Raw genomic sequence first — 16,589 nt, forward strand, 5'->3', positions numbered from 1 at the left:
CATAGACTCATAACCTACTTGGGTTAAGAGGCAGAAAACACCAGAACAGAAAATCTCAGGAAGCCAGGACTCTTCATCAGAAGAAAACTGCAAACTAAAAGCAGTACAAGCTAATAAAAAACCTTACCAAACCGAGGGAAAAGGGTCCAGAAAACTGCCAAAAAGCCTTCTCGGACCTGAGAGCTGCTTACAGATCTGCCCCCTTCCTGACCTCAGATGCTTCCTGGCAGACTGAGAAGAAACCAGAAGCACGCCACCGCAAAGATCAGACGCTTCCTGGCTGAAATCGTCGGCAGACTGAAGCAGAGTCCCGATGTTCTGCTTACAGCTAGCCCGCCCAAGGGCTGCTAAAGGTAAGTAGGCTAGAGTCCTTCCGAGGACCCTGAGTGAAGGAGCCTTTCCCTGCTCCGGTAAACAGGTTCCTACCGAGGACCGGACCGGAGAGGGTTAAAACGGGCAAAAACCCTTGCCCACTACCCAAAGCGGGACTGCAGCGCTGGACAGGAGAGCTCTCCCACGAGCTCTGAAAACAACAAACGGGGGATGTACCTACCCGGATAGGGCAGGAAAGTACTGTGGGTAAAGGGTTCTGGGGGTTTAAATCTTTCCTACCTTATTCGGATAGGCGGCGCTATCTCCTATGCTACCGGGAGTAACAAGGGAAATATATCCTCACTGTCGTGGACTATGCCACCAGTTACCCCCTAGATTTGCTTAGAGAGCACTGGCAGGGACCGAAGGGCCGACCATAGTAGAGTACGTGTTGGCCTTCTGGTCTAGATTGAAGGACCACATGGACATGGTCCGGGAAAACCTTCAAGTGGCGCAAGGTTGGCAGAAACGGTGGTACGAGCGGACCGCCCCGGAGCCGCTCCTTTGAAGTAGGGCAAAAGGTCCTAGCGCTTAAACCATCCCGTCAGGATAAGCTGCAGGCGGTGTGGCAGGGACCGTATCGGGTGGTGAAGCAACTGTGCAACACCACCTACATGGTAGCTAAATGTGCAGACGGAAGGATCCAGCGAACCTTCCGTGTGAACATGTTGAAAGCCTACCAGGAGCGTCCGGAGGAAGTAGCAGTTATTTGCGCCCCGGCGATAGATGACCCTGAGGGATTACGCTGCTAGAATTGCCCAGGTAGCGGCAGGGACGAGGGAACTTGGCGCGATACAGTCAGCGGCGCAGTTAGGGAAATCCCAGAAGGCCCAAGTTCGCCAGCTGTTAGACCAGAGAGGCGGCTTACTCTCTGCCCTCCCGGGATGCACCACCGCGTGGTGACTCCAGGGCAGACCCCGTTACGCCAAGCTGCGTACCGAGTTCCTGAGTCTGTCCGAGAAGGGATGTTAAGGGAGTTTAGGGAGATGCTCGATCTGGGAGTGATTGAGCCGTCCGAGAGCCCCTTGGCTTTTCCGGTAGTCCTAGTGCCTAAGAGAGACTACCGCAGGCTCAATGACCGGACTGTGACTGACACGTACCCCATGTCCCGAGTAGATGATTTGTTACACCGCATCTCTCGTGGTAAGTTCCTATCCACCCTCGACCTATGCAAGGGGTACTGGCAGATTCCTCTTGTGACGGGCCTCGGGTACCCCGGCTGGGTACACCTGTCAATTCTTAGTTGCTTCCTCCCGGAACCACAAGAGTTAACCACTTCCAGCTGTAGCCTATACTAGCAGGGAAGGGATTAGGAATGCGGCTTGGATTCTTGGGTGAAGGAGCACCGTAGCTCGCCGAAGCGTAGCTGAATCCGGTGCTGTAACTGTCCTGAGAAGGACAGTGAGTGATCCAGCAAGCCCCTGAAGCATTAGACAAGACTAATGTCCAGGGAAGTAACACACTTTATTGGGAAACACACAGGCTTATATACAGGTTAGGTGATAAAAAGGTCATAAATCAGGACACATCTTCCCGTCCTGCCCAGACAGTCCGGTGCCGTGCTTAGGCTACCGAGCCCCGCAATGTCCGTATACATTTGTTCATCATTCTCAGGGTGATCCCGATGGCGCAGCGGCGATCGTAGGGGTGCCAAGGGGGCGGTCGGGGACCAGGAAGATCTGGTCCAAAAAGCGACGTGATCGGTCAACGGGGTCCCGAGCGAAACAACAGTTTAAAGTTTCCCTAGGACGGACCGCGAAATAGCCGGCACGCCTTCGGCAGCCGCGCCGTCCGTTTTCCGCTCCTCCGGAGGTCCCGGCGACCAGGCATCCAGGGGAGGCTTTTCCCCACGAATTGGTCTTGCTCCGTACCCCACCCCGGTGGGTTAATAGCAAGGTAAATGGTGCGGTAGGTGAGGGCTGATGGCGTCCGGGATACGAGGGGTTAATGTATGGGGGCAGGGCATGTGGGACATGGACAGGGGCAGCACGGGAGGGAGAACAAAGGCACAGAAGACGGACAAACAGATAGATATACATAACTATCACAACAATGATATTAAACTGCATTTTTCAACCCAGGTTTGTGACACCTCTGGCGGCGGAGGCAATTCCGAAGTCGGCCTTCATCACCCCATTCGGACTATACCAATTTAGGATTATGCCTTTTGGGATGAAGAACGCTCCGGCGACATTCCAGAGGATGGTAGATCGACTCCTCGATGGCCTCCAGGACTATGCTTGCGCGTTGTCTCGGCAATCGGAGTTAGCCACCTAACCAAAGAAACAGCCCTAAGCCGACCCGTTGGGGTCTAGCCGGGTCTGTCACTGGAAATAAAGGGGGGGAGTAATGTGATGGTTCCTAGAGTCACCCTACCCCTCAGATAATGTTATCCAGTGACATGAAACTCTTTAATGTGTTATTAATAAAAATGTATATTATTGCCTTATTTTGTAAAAGTTTGCACACGGCACACTAAGGTCTGAGAGATAATCTAATAAAGATAATGTGTGCTCTTTATCTCCCAGACTTAGTGGTGCCGGTGTCCTGTTGTATTGCTCCTCCCCCCCTCGTGGTGTCCCTACCTATAAAAGGCGACACCTGTCCCATAATAAACAGTTATTCCTTTTGTTGTACCTAAAGACTAGTCTTGCCTGGTTATTTGGGTACCGGATAGCGATATCCCTTTACTTTGCTCGGGTATATTGCCCACAGATTGCGGGGAATTATTGTCCTGAAGGGAGAAGTCGCTCTTGGCGGAGAGGGACAACCTGAGGTCCCTGGTCGGTCTGTCACACCGACACTAGTGGAGCAGGGCTCACGAGCTGGTCCGGTGACCCTAGCTTCACGGCACCGCAGCCGGCCGAGGCGTAGCTGAGTACAGTGCCGTAAATGTCCTGAAAAGGACAATTAGTGATCCAGCGGGTCCCTGAAGCATTAGACGAAACTAACGTTCCAGGGAAGTAACAGACTTTATTGGGGAAACACACAGGCTTATATACAGGTTAGGTGATAAAAAGGTCATAAATCAGGCACACATCTTCCCTCCCTGCCCAGACAGTCCGGCGCCACGCTTAGGCAACCGAGCCCCGCAATATCCGTAGGGACCCCAGGCGGCAGCAAATCGAAGTTTCCCCGGGACAGCCGGCGTTTGTACGATAGACGCACCGCCTGATCGCCACCTCTCTAGCGGCTCCAGTGACAAGGGATCCCCAGTCTCTGCGAGGGTGTCTGGGCTACGAGAGCCGAAGTCCATGGGTAGAGCAGGTGATACAGGGATGAGGTAGGACGGGAAGGGGAGCCAAGCGGCAGTAGGTTGAAGCTTCCCCCGAGATGGACCGCGAGAGCCGGCATGGGTCCGATAGCCGTGCCGGGGCAGTTATGGTTAATGGGGGTCTTTAGGGTTAATTTAGGGGCAGTAATGGTTAATGGGGTGTTTAGGGTTAATTTAATGCTGAGGACTGAGGGTTAATTTTATAAAGTTAACTAAAGGTGCAGTTAGAGGTAAAGCAATCTAAAAGCAATCTTAAAGTGGGTAATCTAAGAGGAATCTAAATCCTGGGGGCAGTGAAGATTATTAATGTATTTATTTATAAAAGTGTGGTGTCAGTGATATTCTCTGCCTTCAGTGACATCGCTAGAGTAGGCAGGCAGGAGGGTTCATTGACGCTAATGAAAGGGGCGGGGCCAAACGTTAGTTTGACTGGAGGGAGGGACTGGGGAAACAGTAACTCCTATGAGTCACACTGAGTGATCCGAAGATTCGGATCATGAATCGGATCATTTCAATGACCGACTCGAAATGATCCGATTCACTTTACTGATCCGAACATCGCATCACTACTTTGGGGTATAGGAAGGGTTAATCCCTTCTTAGCAATTAAGCTTTCAGAGGCAAGGGAGATGTCTACAGTGGAGCTACTCACGGCTCTCTCTCAGAATGATTATCAAATTCATTAATACGCTGCCCAGACCATTGCCAGCTACACGATCATCACACAGCTGAGGGATTCCCGGCTTCTGCCACATTAATTTGCGGTAAACCACAATTTCTTATGCAATGCTGCCACCGTGTGGTAACACTTCTCCACCCACCTTTCTTGAGAACCATATTTATCCGTGTAAGTGCTGGCAGCTTTGCCTCGAATTTTAGCCCCTGAAACGGGGTATGGTGTATAATGTAGTTTGTATGAATGGTGTTTAGCCACCGTGAAGCTCAGCAACTAAACATCGGGCTGAAAAACTGCAGTGGAAAGCAGTTGCCTTTAGGGAAGTTTGCAGCAAGTTTATAGCAAGACAGATATAGCTTGTTCCAGAGATTATGGGTGGCTCTGAAAAGAGCCTTTGGTGGTGTTGGCTAATTGCCCTGCGGTTACCGATTACCGCACTCACTTGCTCTTGGCAGGTTTGTGGCTCTCTGTCTTCTTGGGCAAGAGCACCGCCTGGATGTTGGGTAGAACACCTCCCTGAGCAATGGTGACCCCTCCGAGCAGCTTATTGAGCTCCTCGTCGTTACGAACGGCAAGTTGCAGGTGGCGTGGAATGATACGGGTCTTCTTGTTGTCGCGTGCAGCGTTACCAGCCAACTCCAATATCTCAGCAGTCAGATACTCCAACACCGCTGCCAGATACACGGGGGCGCCGGCTCCTACTCTCTCGGCATAATTACCCTTGCGAAGAAGCCTATGCACACGGCCGACAGGGAACTGCAGACCAGCTCGGGAAGAACGTGTCTTCGCCTTAGCACGAACTTTTCCACCTTGTTTACCTCTGCCAGACATGATATCTCTCGACAAACCACCACCCTGATAACCGACTAAAAGCACGTTAAAATGAAACGCCGCTCACTTACCCAGCTATTTGTAGCTTCCCCCCGTGACGCTGTTCGTCACTGATTGGTTCCATTTCAAAACATCCAATCGGGTGGAAATAGTCTGAGACACCAATCGGTGTAGGCACTGCGGTTCATGGGCGGTCGCATCTTCACACGTGACAACCTCATCGAATCGGACGCGAGACAGCAGAACGGCCTTATTTGCATGCGGTGCCTATAAAGGGAAGGGCCCAGCGCAGTTACGCTTCATTGTTCATCACTTTCTCCTGCCTTGCGTGTTGAAAGGAAAACAGACGCGATGCCTGATCCAGCGAAATCTGCGCCTGCTCCGAAGAAAGGCTCTAAGAAAGCTGTTACGAAGACCCAGAAAAAAGACGGGAAGAAGCGCAGGAAGAGCAGAAAGGAAAGCTACGCGATCTATGTCTACAAGGTACTGAAGCAGGTGCATCCAGACACTGGTATTTCCTCCAAGGCCATGGGCATCATGAACTCGTTTGTCAACGATATCTTTGAGCGCATTGCCGGGGAAGCTTCACGCCTAGCCCATTACAACAAGCGCTCCACTATCACTTCCCGGGAGATTCAGACTGCTGTACGCCTCCTCCTTCCTGGAGAGCTGGCCAAGCACGCTGTGTCAGAGGGCACCAAGGCTGTTACCAAGTACACCAGCGCCAAGTAAAGTTCTCTTTGTTCTCTCTTTAAACAAAGGCTCTTTTGAGAGCCACCCACACGGTCTGTCTCAGAGCTATGTGAATGATCTAGCCCTTTTGTCGGACTATTAGCGCTCCAGGTTAGCTGGGGTATCGTGCCCATCGACCAGACTGCCTGGGAAGAGAAGCCCAAGGTGAAGGGGCTCCTGTAATGGCAACGACCTGTACCCCGACTGGGTATTCCAGCTAATCGCTGATTTCTCCTGCTAGGACCCAAGGGATTAACCCCTTCACCGCCAGACAGAACTAGCTTTGCAGAGAGAAGGGGCTGCTTTACCACTGCGGCTAGCCCAAGCTGAGCTACATCGTGGGGCTATTGTCCTGAAAAGGACAATGCGTGATCCTAGCAGAGGACACAGCTCATCAGAAACCTCGGTGGCGCTGTAGTATACGGAAGTATAGCAATACAGCGCTCTACCGCCCTGAAAAGGGCAGCGCCGAGTCTTACCCCACTAAGACTTGACTCGGTAGTGCGGACATGTGGCACACGGACAGGATAAGACGCGAGGGGACGACAAAGTCATAATAAAAATCACACACATACTGAGACATACAGAATTAAGAGAACTACACCACAGACGGAACCTAATAACCCTGGGCCGGCCCCCCTTCAAGCCAGCCATGGGCCAGCCTTTGGAGGACACCAGCTGCTGATCCCAGCACATGTTCTGCAAACGGGCCCAACTCCCAGCACTCCGATCCTGCCAGCAGCTCAATCTATAGCCAGACCCAGCCACTGTTAAGCTGGTTATTTCAAGGCGTGCATGGAAAAACGCGGGCAGACACGGGGACAACATGATCATAGCCTAAGAGAGTGTGTGGGTGGCTCTGAAAAGAGCCGTTGGGTGTTTCAGGGTCACGACTGAACAAGCTTAACCTCCGAAACCGTACAGAGTACGGCCTTGGCGTTTCAAGGCATACACCACGTCCATAGCGGTAACGGTTTTCCTCTTGGCGTGCTCAGTATAAGTGACTGCGTCACGAATCACATTCTCCAAAAACACTTTGAGCACACCACGGGTCTCCTCATAGATCAGCCCAGAGATACGCTTTACACCTCCTCTGCGAGCCAAACGGCGGATAGCAGGCTTGGTGATACCCTGGATGTTATCCCGAAGCACCTTCCTGTGCCTCTTTGCGCCACCTTTCCCGAGTCCCTTACCTCCTTTACCACGACCAGACATGATTACCTTTACTCCACGCGTTCCACAGCACAATACTCGCTTAAGACCGGCCCGCTTTCTTTTATGCGTACTAGACGGACCTGATGGGGAACTGCACCATTCTGCCTCAAGGGGGCGTTGCTTTTTTAATATATGCTTCTCGTTGGTTGGCTGGAGAAGCTTCCAAGCGTGCCTCAGACACCGATTGGCTATTTCGGAATATCAAAAGACCGCCCGCGGGAAACCTTAATACTTTTGCCTCCCTCACCTCCACGTGATCGCTTTCGACAATCCCTCATTTACCACTAGGTGGCAGCATATTGCTGTAAATAAACTCCAAACGGAGACCAAGATAAAGGCGGAGGGATGGGTGGGTTGAAAGGAAAATATATTTACCGTTTGCGCGTAAACGTCTCATCACACTTCTAATTTTAGATCCTAACTCCAAAGCAGTTGGATTTCCTACACCGTGCAGCCCCCCCAAAAAAATAAACTGCCAGGGAACAGCACCCAAGAGGTGTGAAATAATAAATAAATAAAATAATGAATACAGATAATTAATAAAATAAATTCTTTAATATCACCTATTAAGGATTAATTTACCCTTAAACTTAATCTATAAATTTATATAACCCAATCATTTATTATTATTTAAGAATCGCCTAATATTTATACATTAAAGAATAACATTAAAAATGATGGATATTTTTAACTAATAATAATCAATTAAATAATTTAAAATAAATTGTATTTCTACTGCTAGTGCCTGGCTGCCTGCCGGTCTGATGATTGTCTTAGGACTCGTAGCTGACAAGAGTTTACTTAGGGGTTATTTATTATTAACGTATTATATTATTTATTTATTATTCAAAATATTAAAAGTAATTATTAACCCCTTCAATCCCAGGGGGTTTTGGTACCTCAAAGCCCAGAGCAATTTTGCCATTTTTGGGGTATGTCGGTTTAGCGATTATTCTCGTTTTCTGTGAATAGTGCACCCATGTAAACTATATATTGTTTTTTCAAGGAGAGATAGAGCTTTCGTTTGATACCATAGTTGGATGATTAGCTGAAAATTTAGAATGAGAAATTTAGTAAAAATTAGCGAAGATTAGAAAAATAAACTAATTTTTTTTTACATTTTCCCTCTGAATCCTCACAAAATTAGGTAAAGTGATGGAAAATCCCCTCCAATTTTATCAATTCAGGTGTCCTGATTTCAGAAATTCCTCATTTATATAGATTTTCCAGACTTTCCCAGCACCAGGGAGCATACTATAAGGTGTACAATTTTGTATAATTTTTATGCCTATGGCTTAATGGGTTTGGGGGTTGTGAACGGGGGCAGGAGGGTTATACTGGCTAGATGTTATGCTAGGGCTATGGGATGTAAGGTTTTTTTAAGAATTTTTTTATTATCTTTTTTTATATATTTTTTATTAATTTTTTTTATTTTAATATTTTTTTCATTTTTTTATATTTTTTATATATTTTTTTTTTACACAGTAATGGTAAGAGGTCCTCCTAGGGACCTCCTGAACATGCCAGTGATGTCACAATGACATCACAGCTCACATTATAATTTTTTGTGTATTATTTATATTATTATTTTAATGATTTTTTTAATATTATTTTTTAAATTAATTAACTTTTTTTTCCAGCTTTTCTGTTACTGGACGGGAGGGGGAGTGAGAGAGATGGTTTCTCCATCCCCTAGGATATTCCTTGCCCCCCCTGTTGCCCCCCCCACCACCGAATTTGGAGTCACCCAGGCCAGTCCCGCAATGGGACTTTAACCCCTTGACTGCTAACGACGGCATGGTGCCGTCGCTAGCAGTCACAGCCAGGTGCTAACGACGGCACCATGCCGTCACTAGCACTACCCTACCTTGATGGAGGTCTGTGGACCTCCATCACCCCCTACCCCGGCGATCTGCCCCTCAAACTGAAGGGCATCACCGGGGCCACCCGATCCGGCCGGTGACGTCTCGCGTAATGACGCGAAGACGTCACCGCGCAACTTTATTAACAACTGACAGTTGTCAGTTAAAGAGGTATGGGGGCATGCTGCTTAGATGCCTGTATCTCAGGCATCTAAGCAGCTACAGACCCCCAACATATACCGTTGGAAAGGTAATTACCTCAGCTTTCGAATGGTATATATCTTGTAAAATATAAATAAAAAATATGTAGAATAATAAATAAGAATAAAAAATACTAAGTTAAAAAATAAAAATGTAAAAAAAAATGATTTGGGGGTCTCTAAAGGCAGATAAAAAAAGATCAAAATTGCCTAGAAACCCCCAAATTAAATTATTTAAACATAAAGTAGTTTAACTTAAAAAAAAAAAAGTTTAAGTATTCTAGCTAAATGATCACTGTGGTAGCCAATGTTACCACAGCGATCATATAGCTATGAAAAGTCACATTCCCTTTTTAAAAATGGCCGATACTAATTTTTAATCCCACGATCCCTTTGATCATGGGGTTAAATTTAGCCAACGGTTGAGGGAAGCAAATATTTGAAATCCTGATGAACTGCAAATATTATTAAAATCAGCCATTTAGCCTGTGCGGTACGTGAGTAACCATCTCATCCCTGCAGCGCCTTGCATTTTTACTGCAAGACTTATTTTTGCTGTAAAAGTGATTTTTTTTTCTCCCTTTACCATCATTTCTTTGGGATTGTAAGGGGAAAGAATGGTGTGTGCTTCTGTGAGTGAATGTATGGAATGAATGGTGTGTGCTTCTGTGAGTGAATGTATGGAAAGAATGGTGTGTGCTTCTGTGAGTGAATGTATGGAAAGAATGGTGTGTGCTTCTGTGAGTGAATGTATGGAAAGAATGGTGTATGCTTCTGTGAGTGAATGTATGGAAAGAATGGTGTGTGCTTCTGTGAGTGAATGGAGATATGAAAGGCGTGTGAATGATCAGTAATTAGGGTTGAAGCCTTGACGTGGCATTACTGCTCACGTAGGAAGTTAAATTATGGCACAAAAAGTACACATTTGCAAGAACTACACGCCTTGGCGCATCTAATGAGGGGCTATATGTGTTTCTAGTACAAACCTGGAGTGCGCAAGACACAAATGAACATGTCGTTATGGTTAGAAAAAACATATTTTCTAGCCAAAGCGACATATTCCATCATTATTTGTGCACTCAACTTTTGTCCTAGAAATACATGTAACCCCTCATTTGAAGCTCCAAGGGGTGTAGTTTCTTAAAATGGATGACTTGTCTGAATGAGGGAGAGCATGCGTTAATATGTGGATGAATTGTCTGAATGAGGGAGAGCATGCGTTAATATGTGGATGAACTGTCTGAATGAGGGAGAGCATGAGTTACTGTGATTGTGCGTATCATAGATGTATAATTGTGGAAGGGCAAAGATGGCACTAGCAGGATGTTTGAGCCTTGGGGACCAAGATGGCACAGGCAGGGTGTATATGGGACAAAGATGGCAAATCGTATGTGTTATCTGGGTGTGCAACCTGTGATCTATCCCTGTAATTTAGCGGGTTTTAAATATACCTTTAATGCCGTGTTTTTATGTGAATTCCAATTGATCTATACCTGCAAAGCTGGGTTTTTGTGTGTTCTTCTGTAGATCCATATCTGCTATGCTATGTTTCCATACATTATTTATGTATACCTGCAAATACAGGGTTTGTATGTCTTGTTCAGTTGATTAATACCTGAATGCTGTTTCCATGTATTTATTTGATCTATACCTGCGATGCTACGTTTCATATATTATTATTGTATACCTGCAAATACAGGATTTGTATGTCTGATTCTGTTTATTTGATATATACCTTCGGTGCTGAGATCACAAGTGAATTTCAATTGATCTATACATGCAAAGCTGGGTTTGTGTGTTAATGTGTTGATCTATACCTGCTATCGGCAGCAGGGTCTAATATTTATATATATATTTATATATATATATCGGCAGCAGGGCCTAATATTAATATATATATCGGCAACTGGGGCTAATATTAATATATTTGGGCAGCAGGGGCTAATATATATATATATCAGCAGCAGGATCTAATATTAGGCCCTGAAATCATTTAGTGCAAAAGTTAAGGTATTGTGTTGTTTAAAGGATTTCAAGGATTAGTCGTACTAAATTGTGGCTTCAGGCTTCCCATGTTCAATGATCAAGTATTGTATTGTCCAATAACAAAAGTATCATTCCATAGCACATTACTTTTGGCTATATATATATATATATATATATATATATATATATATATATATATATATATATATATGTGTGTGTGTGTGTGTTTTTTTTTCAGTGGTATGATTTAATGGTGGAAATTACTAATGCCCCCCCAGTTTGACTGTGGTATCTTGTGTGCCCCCCCTATATATTGTTTCTAGAGTCGCCACTGCTCTGAATCCTTACAAAATTAGGTAAAGTGATGGAAAATCCCCTACAAGTTTATCAATTCAGGTGTCCTGATTTCAGAAATACCTAATTTATATAGATTTTTTCCATGCTTTCCCAGCACTTATAGGGAACATACTATAAGGTGTAAATTTTTTGTAGAATTTTTATGCGTATGACTTAACGGGTTTGGGGGTTGTGAACGGGGGCAGGAGGGTTACACTGGGTAGATGTTGTGCTAGGGCAATGGGATGTAAGGTTTTTTTTTAATTTTCTTCTTATTATTAGCTTTTTCATGTTTTTTTATTTTTATATATATATATATATATATATATATATATATATATATTTTAAATGGTTAGAGGTCCTCTTAGGGACCTCTTTAACATGTTATTAATGCCAGTGATGTCACAATGACATCACTTATCTCACTTTATTTTTTTTATTATTATTATAATGATTTTTTTTCTCAGTTTCGTTTCTCAGCACAGGAGGGGGGTGACAGACATGGTTTCTCACTCCCCTCCCCGCAATCGCCCTGCAATGATCACACTGTGATCTCTATGCAGGTCCTCACAGATGTGCATAGAGATCGCAGCGTCTGTGCCTCATCGGAGGACAGACCCTGCAGTGGATATCCTGTCCTCCGATGAACTTCCGGGTTACGTCAGCAGTGACGCAACCCGGAAGGGAATGCCCAATTGGGCATTTTAAACTGCACCATTGCGCAATCGGGCAGTTTAAAATGTAACAGCTTTCCGGGTTTCATGCCAGAAGCTGTTACATCAGATCAGACTGAAGTCAGCTGTCAGGGGGGAGTCCAGGCTGCTTCATGTTCCCTGGGGGTCTCTGAATAACCCGAGTTCGGTCTCGACTATGTCTGAGCAAATCCTAAATCACAGAGAGACCCGTGAGACCTAAGCCACAGCTCCGGTATTATTTCCCCGGCTAAACCATGTCGATATCTGTGCTGTGATCGTTTACTGGGACTATTTTGCTGACATTCGCTTCGAATACATTGATCAAAGGCTTCTAGTGCACGAGGAGTTACACAATAAAAAGACGAGCTATTGGGGGGGGTTATTTACATATATACATTACAGTGCATATGGCGGCAGAAGTTGAATACAGTAAAGCCGCCATCGTTTCTGTGCTTTGAGAGGGTGGTAGGTGACTGGAACCGCCTCCCAGCAGCACACAGCAACAGAACTGAAATATGCGCAGGAGCTGGCCAAGGTCACAAAGTCTGCCTAGAAAACACACAAAACCGAATTAAATAAATAGTAAATTAAATTAAATTAAACAAATGAAATACCACCTACCCCCGGGAGTAGGAAACACGTCTAAAAACTGTATCAAAAAGCCGTTCAAATGTAATAGTAAAATACCGGCTAAGGATTACAATGCATGGCGCGAGTTTCAGAAGAAAAGGACTTTTTTGCACCATTTGACCAAAATCTGTCACTGAATACGAGACGATTAAACAAATCTAATACTGAAAGAGTGAAAGAAGCCGATCTATAATCCCGCTCCAGTCGCTCTCCAGCATTAACTCCGTATATCTCCGTATAACTCCGTATATCGTTTTAGATGAGCGCGTTCTGTTTATAGACAGGATTGAGTTGCGGAGATTACGGTGCAGAAATGTGAGTGTGAGTGAGAAGTTACCGGCCGGCTTCCACTCCAGCCATTCCGTTCCTCTCTCGGAGTTCTCATCGCTTCTGGATGCAGCAGCAGAATATTTGGAGGAATCTCCGCCGTATCGTCTCCCTCTCTGACTGCGCCTGTTTCGTTAGAACGTTCAGATGCCATTAGCGGATTTTACAAGGAAAACGCAGGCTGTTTTCAGATGGGATTTCTCGGCTATGTGATAAGTACCGGGGCCGGGAATAGTAACGCTTTCGTGATCTCGTCATCGCAAACTCCGGACCTCCCAAAGATTTCCCATAATTTAGCAATTATGCCCCTTAATCCATCTCAGATACTTCTTAACCCCTTATATACCCTATGAGAATCAGCTCTAGGTCATTCTGTGTGTATACTGCTCTTATCCGATACACTGTATTGTATAAATATTCTGCACTGATTTCCGTTACTAGTCACACACACACGTATATATATATATCATTCAGTAAGTGATAGACTAGCAGGCTCACCAGTTCATATTCCCTTAGTTTTTGCCGGGACGCCTCGAGTTCTCTCTTTTTTCGCAGGTAGTTGCTGTCCGCGCGTCTCGCTCGTCTCTGCTCTTTCCAGCCGGCTTTGCAGATTCCGCTCTCTTGACTGAAGCTGTTTCATGCGATTATGTTCCTTGTCTAAGGTCCAAAAAAGTTTCATCAAAGGGAGGAAAAATGGTTGATATATATGATGTATATGATATATATATATATAATACACAGTAATAGACAATGATTACCGACTGGTATCAGCTATCCCCTAATTTAGAGTCTCTAGCGACTCCTATAATGGTCTCATCTCCCGGCTCTATTCCAAATGTTCACGTAAAGCCCACCTAATTCTTAGAAGTTTATTCTGTGCCCACTTAATACCCTCCACCCACATCTATTCTCTAGATCTTCACAGAGACCTTTCCACGTAACCTTTGCTTCTCCAAGTAATGACCATGTTATGTTTCATTGTCCCCGACGTCCTAATAGAATCGAAGCTCGTACGCTCTCGCCCTCTATTCCCTCTTGTCCGATAATGTGTGTTAATGTCATTGAAGTCTTTAAATATTGTATTTTTTTTTAAACATTGCTTGTTTTTATCGTTCCCCTCAAAAACTGGATCCACCCAAAAATCTGAAATTTAAAAAAAAAAAATTGATATTTTCCCTATATATATTTTTCCTATTTCTATTCTATATAAAAGTCTGGGCATATAAGGTGGGCTAAAAATCAGGGCAAGTTTATTAATATATTAATATATAATATAATATTATTATTTTTCCCACATTAGCTATAATGGTGTTCATTTATGTGTTTCCTTCCATTTATACATTTATGAATTCGGTCTCAAATGTGAAAAGAAGAACAATCATTGGATTTTACCTTTTTGTAACTTCCGCATTTCTGCTTGAAAGAGGAATTCTTGGGCTTTCTGGCTGTGGCGGTTTATATCTTCCTTCAGATTTGAAGCGTCTCGTTCTTGCAAAACCTTAAAAAAAAGCCAACATGGTATAGAGGTCGTGATCAAGGTTAAAAGCCAGACACTGCATTTACCTAACCGTGCTCGTTTATAACCGGTATATTTGTAATTCACTAACTTTATTAGTGTCCTCGTGGAATGAAATAATTTTAAATGTATAAAAAGCGTATTGTTCTGTTAAAAGGGAGCGCTTCATTTGAAAGAGTGGATCCGTGTTTCTAAAACACCCGAACTACATAACACAATGTAGTATGAACACAGTGAAATAATATATACTATACACAATATTCTAAATAAAATTTAAAAAATATGTCTATATAAAACTAAAAATATTTATTAAAAAAAAAAATAAATTCAAAAAATGTAATTTAAAAATTTGTTTATATACGAATAAAAATATTTATAAAAAAAATTTAAAAAAATAGAATTAAAAAAATATGTTTATATCCGAATAAAAATATAAAAAAAAGGAAAAAATTAAATTCAAATAATTTTATATCAGAATATCCTATTTATGTGTAGAACACGGAGCAGAAAAGTGTGAATAGTGCATCGTCCTGATCAAATACTTCTAGCTTATTATATGAGAGGGGCTTGTAAACCGTTTCCATATATATATATATATACACACGATCATACTTAATGTATTTATTTATAAATTTATTTATTTACTCCATTTACTTTTTAACAACCAAGGAGGTCTCTAGTGAGAAAGTCTTCTGAAGTTACCTGCCGGAGATCGTCTTCTTCCTTTCCAGCGATTCTAAGCTCATCTTCCAAACTTCTCACCGTTCTGCCATATTCTTCCAGCGTCTTATCTATAGGTTCCAGTCTTGTCTGCCATTCCTCTACTTGGGCATCAAGAAACCGTCTGAAGTTCCGGTCTTCTTCATCCAGCTCTTCACGGCGTCTTATTAGTTGCTGCACCTTGTGTTGAATCCATAAAAAAAAATGTCAAAAAACATAAAACACTCCATGTTATTTTTTGCTTCACATTTACTAATACTAACAGATTGTAAGCTCTGCGTCATGCCCTCTTGTTACATGATTACTAGTCTTTTTATATGCTTTTTTGGTTATTTGTGCTATAAATATTATATATATTATATATATAAAGAATTCTATTATATTAATATTATATTAGAGATATAAATGTTTATTAAATTGGATGTTATGTTTGGAGTCACCTGAAGAATATTGCCGTTTGTTCGCTCGCACAGTTCCCCGATAACGCGATCCGAGCGCTGTATAGAAATCCTCGATTGCTCGTGGATTCCTGCCAAGCGATTCATCGTCTGGGCCGTTACTTCCGTGATTTGGGCCAGCAGCTGCCGCTCGGCCCCCAGACTCTCACCGTGGGCCCTTAGGAGCTGAAATGTAAAAAAAAACGAGCATTTTTGGCGTAACGTCGCGGAAACCCCATCGCTGAGGTTATTTGGGAGAAATACGCAAAATTTGTCTGGGAAATTTTGCCGGAATCCGGTGAGTTTCGCCAGCTTTGAAATCTGGGTCTTTTAATAACATTATCGTACAAATGGTATTTTTATCATAAACATTTTGGGTGAAAAGATAAGGAAATGATCAAAAACGTTCCCCGAAACGTTCTTTCTAGAATGGTTATTATTCTTACGTTAGCGGCGCCCTGACATCGCTGAAGCTCCGAATCCTTTTCGGAGAGGACGGATCCGTACGATTCCGTCTGGGAGTCAATCTGTCTCTTGAGCTCGGCGACTTCATCCAGCCGTCGGTCTTTCTGTTTCAAAATATAAGCTGAGGCTTCAGTGTTTTCCTTTCTTATCATTACTATTGTTATTGTGGCAGCAGCCCAGGAATCTGAATTCTGTGTCCCTTTTAGTTTTTTTTTTAGGTTGGGCGCTCTGCTTTTATTTGCGTATTTTTACTTTGTAATGTTTAATGACGATACAAAGAAAGTGGTATTTATGAAATTAAGAAGGTTTTTCCAT

General features: G+C 44.0%; 3 protein-coding genes across 3 annotated transcripts; 1 reads left to right on the plus strand and 2 right to left on the minus strand.

Moving 5' to 3' along the window:
• Nucleotides 1–4,646: 4,646 nt before the first annotated feature.
• Nucleotides 4,647–5,173, minus strand: LOC128468927 (histone H2A type 2-B-like). The gene has a single exon (XM_053450740.1). The coding sequence runs from the start codon at nt 5,151–5,153 to the stop codon at nt 4,761–4,763; it is 393 nt and encodes a 130-aa protein (XP_053306715.1). The 5' UTR covers nt 5,154–5,173; the 3' UTR covers nt 4,647–4,760.
• Nucleotides 5,174–5,435: 262 nt separating this feature from the next.
• On the plus strand, nt 5,436–5,905 carry LOC128468954 (histone H2B 1.1). The gene has a single exon (XM_053450762.1). It carries the CDS (start codon nt 5,505–5,507, stop codon nt 5,883–5,885), a length of 381 nt encoding a protein of 126 aa, XP_053306737.1. The 5' UTR covers nt 5,436–5,504; the 3' UTR covers nt 5,886–5,905.
• Nucleotides 5,906–6,788: 883 nt separating this feature from the next.
• LOC128469015 (histone H4) lies at nt 6,789–7,128 on the minus strand. Its single transcript, XM_053450815.1, has one exon. It carries the CDS (start codon nt 7,098–7,100, stop codon nt 6,789–6,791), a length of 312 nt encoding a protein of 103 aa, XP_053306790.1. The 5' UTR covers nt 7,101–7,128.
• Between the last annotated feature and the right edge of the window lie 9,461 nt (nt 7,129–16,589).

The sequence above is a fragment of the Spea bombifrons genome, chromosome 11 (genome assembly GCF_027358695.1).
Source record: "Spea bombifrons isolate aSpeBom1 chromosome 11, aSpeBom1.2.pri, whole genome shotgun sequence".
In the NCBI taxonomy this organism is placed as follows: Eukaryota; Metazoa; Chordata; class Amphibia; order Anura; family Pelobatidae; genus Spea; species Spea bombifrons.